Source organism: Physeter macrocephalus, chromosome 21, assembly GCF_002837175.3.
Source record: "Physeter macrocephalus isolate SW-GA chromosome 21, ASM283717v5, whole genome shotgun sequence".
NCBI lineage: Eukaryota > Metazoa > Chordata > Mammalia > Artiodactyla > Physeteridae > Physeter > Physeter macrocephalus.
In genome coordinates this window covers 97,156,424-97,167,663 of record NC_041234.1, presented here as the reverse complement: position 1 = coordinate 97,167,663, position 11,240 = coordinate 97,156,424, and the positions used below count along the sequence as shown (strand labels likewise).

The following is an 11,240-nucleotide window of genomic DNA, read 5'->3' as shown; positions in this document are numbered from 1 at the left end:
ACTTATCCATTCTTCTGCCTCAGTTATTCTGCTATTGATCCCTTCTAGAGTATTTTTAATTTCATTTATTGTGTTGCTCATCGTTGCTTGCTTCCTCTTTAGTTCTTCTAGGTCCTTGTTAAACGTTTCTTTTATTTTCTCCATTCTATTTCCAAGATTTTGGATCATCTTTACTATCATTATTCTGAATTCTTTTTGAGGTAGACTGAAATTTCCTCTTCATTTGTTAGGTCTGGTGGGTTTTTGCCTTGCTCCTTCATCTGCTGTGTGTTTCTCTGTCTTCTCATTTTGCTTAACTAACTGTGCTTGGGATCTCCTTCTTGCAGGCTACAGGTTTGTAGTTCTCGTTGTTTTTGGTGTTTGTCCCTAGTGGCTAAGGTTGGTTCAGTGGGTTGTATAGGCTTTCTGTTGGAGGGGACTAGTACCTGTGTTCTGGTGAATGAGGCTGGATCTTGTGTTTCTGGTGGGCAGGTCCACGTCTGGTGGTGTGTTTTGGGGTGTCTGTGGCCTTTTTATGATTTTAGGCAGCCTCTCTGCTAATGGATGGGGTTGTGTTCCTGTCTTGCTAGTTGTTTGGCATAGGGTGTCCAGCACTGTAGCTTGCTGGTCGTTGAGTGGAGCTGGGTCTTGGTGTTGAGATGGAGATCTCTGGGAGATTTTCACCATTTGATATTACATTGAGCTGGGAGGTCTCTTGTGGACCAGTGTCCTGAACTTGGCTCTCCCATCTCAGAGGCACAGCCATGATGCCTGGCTGGAGCACCAAGAGCCTTTCATCCACACGGCTCAGAATAAAATGGAGAAAAAGCGAGAGAGAAAGAGAAGGAGAGAAAGAGAGAGAGAGAGAGCGGGAGCGAGGGAGGGAGGGAGGTAGGGAGGGAGGGAAGAAAGGAAGAGAAAGAAAGAATGTAAAATAAAATAAAGTTATTAAAATAAAAAATAATTATTAAAAAAATTTAAGTAATAAAAAAAAAGAAAGAAAGAAGAGAGCAACCAAACCAAAAAACAAATCCACCAGTGATAACAAGTGCTAATAACTATACTAAAAAAAGAAAAAAAAAAAAAAAGGACAGACAGAACCCTAGGACAAATGGTGAAAGCAAAGCTATACAGACAAAATCTCACACAGAACCATACACATACACACTCACAAAATGAGGAAAAGAAGAAAAAATAATATATCTTGCTCCCAAAGTCCACCTCCTCAATTTGGGATGATTCGTTGTCTATTCAGGTATTCCACAGATGCAGGGTACATGGAGTTGATTGTGGAGATTTAATCCGCTGCTCCTGAGGCTGTTGGGAGAGATTTCCCTTTCTCTTCTTTGTTCGCACAGTTCCCGGGGTTCAGCTTTGCATTTGGCCCTGCCTCTGCGTATAGTTCGCCGGAGGGCGTCTGTCCATCGCTCAGACAGGATGGGGTTAAAGGAGCAGCTGCCTCGGGGGCTCTGGCTCACTCAGGCCGGGGGGGAGGGAGGGGTACAGATGCGGGACGAGCCTGCGGTGGCAGAGGCCAACATAAGTTTGCACCAGCCTGAAGCACGGCACGCGTTCTCCCGGGGAAGTTGTCCCTGGATCGCGGGACCCTGGCAGTGGCGGGCTGCACAGGCTCCCGGGAGGAGAGGTGTGGATGGTGACCTGTGCTCGCACACAGGCTTCTTGGTGGCCGCAGCAGCAGCTTTAGCGTCTCATGCCCGTCTCTGGGGTCCGCGCTGATAGCCGCGGCTCGCGCCCGTCTCTGGAGCTCCTTTAAGCAGCACTCTGAATCCCCTCTCCTCCCGCACCAGGGAACAAAGAGGCAAGAAAGTCTCTTGTCTCTTCGGCAGTTCCAGACTTTTCCGGGACTCCCTCCTGGCTACCTGTGGCACACTAGCCCCTTCAGGCTGTGTTCACACAGCTAACCCCAGTCCTCTCCCTGGGGTCTGACCTCCGAAGCCCGAGCCTCAGCTCCCCGCCCCCGCCCCCCCCGGCGGGTGAGCAGACAAGCCTCTCGGGCTGGTGAGTGCCGGTCGGCACCGATCCTCTGTGCGGGAATCTCTCCGCTTTGCCCTCCGCACCCCTGTCGCTGAGCTCTCCTCCGTGGCTCCGAAGCTACCCCCTCTGCCACCCGCACTCTCCGCCCACGAAGGGCCTTCCTAGTGTGTGGAAACCTTTCCTCCTTCACAGCTCCCTCCCACTGGTGCGGGTCCCGTCCCTATTCTTTTGTCTCTGTTTATTCTTTTTTCTTTTGCCCTACCCAGGTACGTGGGGAGTTTCTTGCCTTTTGGGAGGTCTGATTTCTTCTTCCAGTGGTCAGTAGGTGTTCTGTAGGAGTTGTTCCACATGTAGATGTATTTCTGATGTATTTGTGGGGAGGAAGGTGATCTTCACGTCTTACTCTTCCACCATCTTGAAGCTCCTCCTATAAAACTCTATCTTTTCTGCCCCCTGTGTGACCTCAATAACTTGATAGTTTCCAGCTCCCCCGAGATTTCTCTTGATTGAGTGCTTTTTCAGTATACCATGACCCCAGCCTCGCGCAGAGCTGCTCGCCGAGCCTGGGCCGGGTCCTGGTGCCCAAGCTTGCCTGGCCTCTGCGTGGCAACGCACTGCAAAGCGGGCTCTAGCTCGCTGCCGCCTCCACCGTCCACGAGGGTGCAACCGCGCCTGAGCTGCTGGGCTGGGGCACAGCCAGGAAGTGGCAGCCTGAGGATTTTTCTTTATTGATCATTCAGTATTTTCATTTCAATTCTAAGCCATTCAGATATCCATAGTACAATTTTCTCAGTATGTTATGGAAACATTTTAATGGTACTTTAATTTTAATATTTTAATGATAGTTTAATGTCCACCAAAATGGACTCATAAATCAGACAGATCCAGGATTCAAGTATACTCAAGAAGAGGTAAATGAACAGTCAACGATTGAATTGGTTTTTTCTTCCATCACAACATCCCCACCAGCTGTTAGCACCTCCCAGAGGATACCACTTGAGAAAGGCTCACAAAAAATAGTACTCTCCACGAAAAGGAGTCTGGAGAGTTGCCACTCCTGTCTTTTCTATTGTTTTCCTGAAGAAAGGAAGAAAAAACTAGATAGTATTTAATGAGTACCTTGGGCGGGTACACCAATCCTTTCACAGATATTAGGAAGCATGGGTCTCTTTCAATACAAGTTTTCAGACTGCTCTAGGATTGCATGATTACTTAGGGAAATGAAATACCAAGGTGGTGAGTGTCATGCTATCCTTCACTATTGTACTTCTGCCGGCATCTAAGAAGATAGAGCCAGTGGACAGCTTTGGTATCAAATAGCTAATGTATAGGAAGAAAAACTGGGCAAAGAATAGACAAAAGGGATTTGTGCCCTCAGAAAGAAAAGAATAACTAGAAATCCTGGACAATATGAGATAGAGTGTGTTTAACAATCAGTTCTACTATGGTCACCAGTTTGGAAAGGAAGAAGGGACAAGGTTCTGAGATAAAAATGAATAAGGGCACAAAAATATCCACACTATCCATGTCCCCTTAAATGTGTTAAATAGGGTGGGCTCTTTCTTCAGCTGTATTTGGAAAGTTGAAAGTCACAGAATACAAGATGTAGTTTTAGTGACCACTTTTGGTTAACTCCATCCATGCTAATAAACAAATAAGTAATAGCAATTAATTAAGGAAGCCAAGAGCTATTTTCACCCTGGGACCAACGTTTGTAAAAGATTTGCAGAGGAGTTAATGGGAGTTATTTGCTTCTCAGTCACAGGTGCCAGCTTGGAAAAACTTGTTCCTAGCTATTGATACATCCAAACACAGAGAAATATGCAAGCAAAATTTGATTAAAAAGTTGGCCCTCGGGGTCATTGCAAAGCTCCAAAGAAGGCAAGTTTGATGGCATCAGGAAAGATTAGTTCTAGGGACACCATAATCTCTGTCATAAAATATCACTTGCTGGGCCTGCTTCCAGAGTCCTTCCTCTTAGAGAGCTTAACCTGAATAAGAGCTACAACAGTGGTTTGTGATATATAACTTAACACATCGAACAAGCTTTTGTGTCGGAATATATGAGAAAAAACCTTTGATGGAACCCATAGCACTGAAATCCTTGACATTCAGCAGTGTGATCTCCAATTCCTACAAAGCAATTTTTGGAACATTGTTGAAAAACCAAAATTGTTATTTTCACAGTCTCTCCTGGCAGGAAAAAAAGGAGAGCAATCCTCAGGATAGGCTGGATGTCTTGTCCGCATGCAGATTTGGTGCAAAATTCGAAACCTATGGTCATGTAGCCTCACAAAGATTCTAGACCAAACGCCTTGACATCCATAATCCCTTCAATCTCTCTCCTTTGGCATGTTTCTAAGACAAAAGCATGCAGTATCCTTGCCTACCTGTGACCACTGATAAGAGCCAATGTGACTTTTTTTCTTTCAGGTTGTACAGGAGGAGATCCCCATTCCTTCCAGCTTTGTGAGGCTGAGTTACCTAAGCAGCCGCACCCCCGGGTATAAAACCCTGCTACGGATCCTTTTAACGCATTCAACCATTCCCGTGGGGATGATAAAAGTACACCTCACAGTAGCTGTGGAAGGGCGACTCACACAGAAGTGGTTTCCTGCTGCAATTAATCTTGTCTACACATTTGCTTGGAACAAGACCGACATCTATGGACAGAAGGTTTGGGGCCTGGCAGAGGCTTTGGGTATGTTGAAATAATTCTGCGTAAATAGCAGTCTTGTGTTCACAAAACAGAAAGTACTAGCTGCATATTAATTTGTATTTGGAATAATTATGGGCTTTCTTCTATTTGAGGGATCTAAGGCACTTTTTCATTTAAACACTCCCTTTGGGCCTGTTTAGAGTTCCCTTTTGACACATTTTTGCTTCAAAACGATTTTAGTTCCTCTTTCATGATGGCTGCATACAGTGGAATCACACAATATCTGACTTGTAACTGTCTCCAGAGCTCAATGTTGCCTTCTAACTGTGACCTTTGGTGTGGTGTTCTTCAGGTCATGTTTTCATATTTGACATTTAGACTGTCATTTCCACTTAGAAAATACAAAATTTTAACTTACAGGCGTCTCCACGTACTATCTTTTATGTCTAGGATAGTTAGACTCCATTAACTTGTTACTGTGGTAGGTTAAATAAAAAATCATCCTGCCTTCCTAGTCCTTTTGACTTTAAAACCTAGAATCTTACAAATAGCGGGGACCTTAAGAGGTCCTTGGGGGTCTGTGGTCTTCAGATATTTAATTCCTTCAGACAAACAGCATTTTTTAAAGCTGAGACTAAGACAGATTTGCCAACTTTTTATTTTGCCAAGTAAGAATATTTTTTAAAGGAAAAAAAAAAGCCCCTACAATCTACTATTGCCTACCACTGCTATAATTTCATCAAGGAGGAATACCTTAACATCAAAAAAAGGAATAGTCTGTCTTAAGAAATGATAGTAAGCAATCTAATACTGATGCTCAGAGAGACAGACAGATAGGCAAACAGACACCGATGTCTTTATTTCTCTCAGTCTGTAGAAGACAGTGAAAACTTCCTAAGGGACCTGACAGGTCTTCAGAACCACAGTTGGGAGCCATTGACTCTTGTGCCTTCAGGCAGTAGCTCATGGAAACCACCCTTGGACAGATGAGAAGACTATTTTTAAAGTTCTCCAGAGGAGATCTTTTCATATTCTCCCTTGGAAGTGTCTATCATGGTATAATTCGCATATAACTGACCTATATTTCTTAGACTACAGCGTGTCAATTTCCTCTCTTTCTTTCCAGAGGGAAGCATAGGGAGGGGAAAAAAAAAAAAGACTGGTGACTCTTCTTTGCCCAAGAGACCCTCATATATTTAAATAATCAACTCATCTCTGTTGGGCTTTATTAGAATGCAAGGACCATGGAGTGGTTCAGATTTCCTCAGTTAGTGAGGAATTATTGTAACGACACAGGGGAAAGTAAGGAAAGAACAAGAAAAGGCATCAGCAGCCTCAAAGGTGGGCCGCATCAAATTGCAGCCTGGCTCGGGATACATTGTAGTCCTAGAAGATCAGCATCTGCTCTATCAGCTGAGCAACAGCTCTAGTTGTCCCCTCTGCAGCAAGAGTCCACTGCTTCCCACCATGGTGACCCAGCCATACTGGTGACAGAGCTCATCACTTCTCCTGCGGTACTAACTGCCCTCTTTTTCTCTCAGCTCTTACCAACTCCATGATCTGGTGTCTTGCTCTGTATCTTGCATTCAGATCTCTCTTACAATACTGGGTTTTGTCAGCCAATCACCATGCAGTAGAGAACATCCGAAGGCAGAGCTCTACCGTTAGGCTAACTACCAATGAGGTCGCTGGCCAGCCTGTGGAGTCCTGCCCAATCCCTAGTCCAGTGAGTGTAGCGAAGAAGAGAACAACTCTGGAGCCAGACTCCCTCCCTGAGTTCAAATCATCCCTTCTCTACTTACTAGCTATGCAACACTGGGTAAATTACTTAATCTCCAAATGCCACAGTTTTTCCCTCTATTAAACGGGTATCATAAAGAGAATGTTACAGGTTATTATGCTCTGTGGATTAAATGAGGTGAGTGAGTGCTGGTTGCTGGTATGGTCAGCATATTGGAATCACAAGGTATAAAGCATGGCGCCTATGCAGGTGTTTGTTGCCTCAGCTTCTCTAATAAGGGAGCTGTGGGCTTAACAGGTAGGTACTGTGTTAATTATTCTCCATTTGCCCTCCCAGACACACACGCACGCACGCACGCACGCACGCACGCACTCACGCACGCACACACACACACACACACAGTCTCTCCTGTGACCTTCTCTGTGCTTTGAAAGACTGGTTTCTATGGACCACATTTCCTGGACTCCTTTGCTCTCTGGCTTCCGTCTTGATTTGGTCAATGGATGGCACCATCAGGAGACAGCAGGGTGGAAGGAGAGAGAGGTCAGGGTATTTATCCCTCTCCCTGCTTCACTGCAGTTCTGGCAGTGAGTACACTGGAAGATGGAGCTCCTGTTGAGTAGCCCCTCCTCCAGATCCCCAAGCTCTCTCTGGCCTCCTGTATCACTCCCTCCCCTTACCCCTGTCTGCAAGCCCAGACAGCTTCCCAATGTTGCCAGTCCCTGGGTGGGTCACGACCCTTGTTGATTCCCGTCACCCTGCTCACGCCTCTTTTTTTTTTTTTTTTTTTTTTTTTTTTTTTTTGTATGCGGGCCTCCCTCTGCTGTGGCCTCTCCGGGTTGGTTATTTTTACAGAAGTGCAGATCCACAAGAAGCTCTGAAAATCAATTAAAAGTTACCCTTTTTCTTTTGTGGTATGCGGGCCTCCCTCTGCTGTGGCCTCTCCCGTTGCGGAGCACAGGCTCCGGACGCGCAGGCCCAGCGGCCATGGCTCACGGGCCCAGCCGCTCCGCGGCACGTGGGATCCTCCCAGACCGGGGCGCGAACCCGGTTCCCCTGCATCGGCAGGCGGACGCGCAACCACTGAGCCACCAGGGAAGCCCGCGCCTCTTTAAATAGTCCCTTCATACAGCTCTTTGCTGTGAACACTTCTGAGTGTGATATCTGACTCCTGGCTGATGCCTACTCAAAGCCTCATATTCCCCTCTCCAGGATATTGTCCTAAAGCCTTTGCTTCACTAGAATAATCTAAAATTCCTCTAACTTTTCTCCATAGGGCTTTGTTTTCCAATTCTTTATGGCTTTCCTCAGAACCCTTGCCAAGTTGTGAGATTTGGGGGGTTTTTTGGTTTTATTTTTTTACTTTTTTCTTAAGTTGTGACACTTAGCAATTTACCCAGTACTCTGATGAAGAGCTGACCAAGACAGTGTCTAGCAGTCATTTCTTGCTAGGGTTCGCATAAATGCAACTCAGCCTGACTTTTGGTTTTGTTTTTTTTTTTAGTTTAGTTTGTTAATTAATTTCTTTATTTATGGCTGTGTTGGGTCTTCGTTTCTGTGCGAGGGCTTTCTCTCGTTGCGGCAAGCGGGGGCCACTCTTCATCGCGGTGCGCGGGCCTCTCACCATCACGGCCTCTCTTGTCGCGGAGCACAGGCTCCAGACGCGCAGGCTCAGTAGTTGTGCCTCCTGGGCCCAGTTGCTCTGCAGCATGTGAGATCCTCCCAGACCAGGGCTCGCTCGAACCCGTGTCCCCTGCATTAGCAGGCAGATTCTCAACCACTGCGCCACCAGGGAAGCCCAGCTTTATGGAGATATAATTCACATACGATAAAGTTCACCCATTTAAAGTGTACCATTCAGTGGGTTTTAGTATTATCACAATGTTGTACAACCATCACCAACATCTGATTCCAGAACATTTTCATCATCACCCCACAAAGTAGCCCTATAGACACTAGCAGTCACTAGTCACTCCTCCCTCTCCTCCAGGCCCTGGCAACCACCAATCTCCTTTCAGTCTCTATGGATTTACCTTTTCTGGATATTTCAGACAAATGCAATCATATAATATGTGGTCTTTTGTATCTGACTTCTTTCAGTTGACATAATGTTTCCAAAGTTCATCCATGTCATAGCAGGTGTCAGTCCTTCATTCCTTTTTATAACGGAATAATATTCCTTTGCACAGATATACCACGTTTCATTTGTCCATTTATCAACTGGTGGACTTGTGGGTTGTTTCCACCTTTTGGCTATTGTGAATAATGCTGTTATTAACATTTGCATACAAGTATTTGTTTGAATACCTGTTTTCAGTTCTTTGGGGAGTATACCTAGGAGTAGAATTGTTGGGTCATATGGTAATTGTTTGACTTGTTGAAGAGTGGCCAAACTGTTTTCCACAGTGACCGCACTATTTTATCAACCTCACTTTATGCATAAAAATGTGTTATACATCTTCCTTTTAAATACTCCCAGTGCTGAAGATTCTAAAATTCTCCTCCTTGTTGTAGTTAAGCACTCTTAATGACTTAGTTTCTGATATATCCATGGATGATTGAATAAACAACTAAAACACAAAGAAAAGCAAAGATGTTCTAGTATACACACCGGTGATGAAGGCTTCATCCATATTGTTTGCCTATGGATGTTGTTTTACTTCCTATTTCTACAGTTATGTTCCTGGTCAAAACTTGCTCCAGCATTCTGACTGTAAACATGGCCTTAATTAAAATGCTGAAATATATATTGTTGGTTCCTTTTTAAGGCTAGTAACAGTAATAAAAGCAAGAGACAATTGACCCACTCAGAAATATCCAAGGGAGAGGGAAAAAATGTTCCTCGTGGTGTTTTATGTGTACTTTTTTTAAAGTAGAGAAGGAAAATTGGCAAGGATCCCAAGGAAAATAGCCAAAATAATTTCAGGTGTGGTACCTAAGATGGACTATGGATTATTTACCTTGTAGGAAGTGTTCCTGATAACTTAATCATGGTTAAAGGGATTTTATTTACTACCTAATCTCCATTTCCATCTCTGCGGAGACTAAGGGAATTTTCTTGACAGTGCTAAAGCATTAGGATGAGTCGTAGAATGAAGGTGGACAATCTACCTCTCTGAAGATGGATTGTGAGTGCCTTAAGAATATAACAGACAATAAATAGTTCAGGTGATAAATGGATGGAAACAAAGGGATCAAGTATGTTACCATTGAATTCACACCTTAATAGATATGGTTGAATCTAAACAAAGAAGCAAACCTTTAGTTGTACTCCTAGCCATATTTTATAATCACTTAACTGATGTGAGAAGAAACAGACTAAATTTTGCACCAGATATTAACAATGGTGCTATATATGACACTTCTCAGATTTGCTTCAAATTCAGAAATCCTAGTATAGGCTTTTGGTAGGTAGAATAATAGCCACCACCTCCCAAAGATGTAAATATATTATGTTACATGGCAAAAGATAATTAAGGTTACAAATGGGGTTAGGGATGCCAGTCAGCTGACCTTGAGATGGAATGATTATCCTGGATTGTCATCACAAGGGTCCTTAAAAGCGAAAGAGGGAGGCAGAGGGGAGGTCAGAGTTAGAGGATAATATAACTATAGAAGAAAGGCACAGCAAGATGCATTTTTGCTGGCTTTGAGGATAAAAGAAGGGAGCCAAGGACCAAGGAATGTGGGTGGCCTCTAGAAGCTGGAAAAGGCAAGGAAATGGATTCTCCCTTGGAGCCTCCAGAAGGAACTCATCGCACTGACCCCTTGATTTTAGCTCAGTGAGACCCTTTTCAGACTTCTGACCTCCTTATCTATAAGATGATAAATCTGTCTTGTTTGAAGCCTTTAAGTTTGTCATAATTTGTTGCAACAGCAATAGGAAACAAACCTTGACCGCTATTCTTACAGTCCCAGTTATAGCTAGGATTTTGATTACAACTATGGCTTGAAAGGTCTCCCACTCTTCTTCCTTCCCATGCCAGTTAAATATGAACCTCTCCCACCTGTTTCTGGGTGATGGAGAAAGAGATCAGATTTAAACAAGCTGAATTTGAAATGATGGTGAATATCTAAGTTGAAATGCCCACTTAGTGTGAAATGTGGGATTCTTGTTTCCCCCATGGCTCAGCTATGGGAAATTGGTGTGATCTCTAAGGGCTAGAATGTCACGAAAGAAGAATAGATTGTTGAGAGACAGGCAAAATGAGAAAAGGAGTACTTGAGATCCTAGGGTATCCCACCAGTTTTTACAATGACACAGATTTTGCAACTAGAGGGATAATACCAGAGTGAATAAATTACCAACAGAGGTTGTGTGAACTAATTCCTTGGAGAAGTATCAATGGCAGCTGATAAGATTGATTAATCCAAGTACAATATTGATCAAGTGGAAGAAGAATAAAATCTCCCTCAGGGTTGCGATACAAAAACCACAATCACTAGTTCATCCGGCTTAAAGATTTTGTTGTCTGATACACAGACAAGACTCTCCTGCTAAAAACTCCATGTGAGCATTTGAAATAATTTAGCCTTAGTACTTTATTCTCTGGCTCTAAATAAGGTATGATGTCTGGAAATCATTGTATATTACTTAGTTTCTTTCCCAACTCTGCTGCTTGCAAAACAGCGTAAAAAAAAATCATTTTTAAGTTCACAGTGCTGTTAAAATTCTAGAGATGGCTTATTTAATTTGACAAACTGGCTTGTTCAGGGGCTCTGATCTGCATCCATTATATGAATTTTGTCAAAATAATTCCCTATGTCCGCCTGTGTCCGCATACCTTATCAATATATAATAATGCATTCTGCCTGGTCTTCATTTTAATTAAATTAAACTGCAGTGGTTTGGAGTCCTGGAAGTGC

At 43.8% G+C, this 11,240-nt stretch overlaps 1 protein-coding gene across 14 annotated transcripts in view; it reads left to right on the top strand.

The window, feature by feature from the left end:
* The window catches only part of TENM1 (teneurin transmembrane protein 1), an 813,855-nt gene that overhangs the window by 666,507 nt on the left and 136,108 nt on the right, over positions 1 to 11,240 (top strand). For all 14 annotated transcript variants that reach the window (XM_028482674.2, XM_028482672.2, XM_028482671.2 and 11 more), the window contains one exon: positions 4,408 to 4,675. In XM_028482674.2, the coding sequence (XP_028338475.1) occupies positions 4,408 to 4,675 (268 nt within the window). The remainder of the gene's footprint in view (positions 1 to 4,407; positions 4,676 to 11,240) is intronic.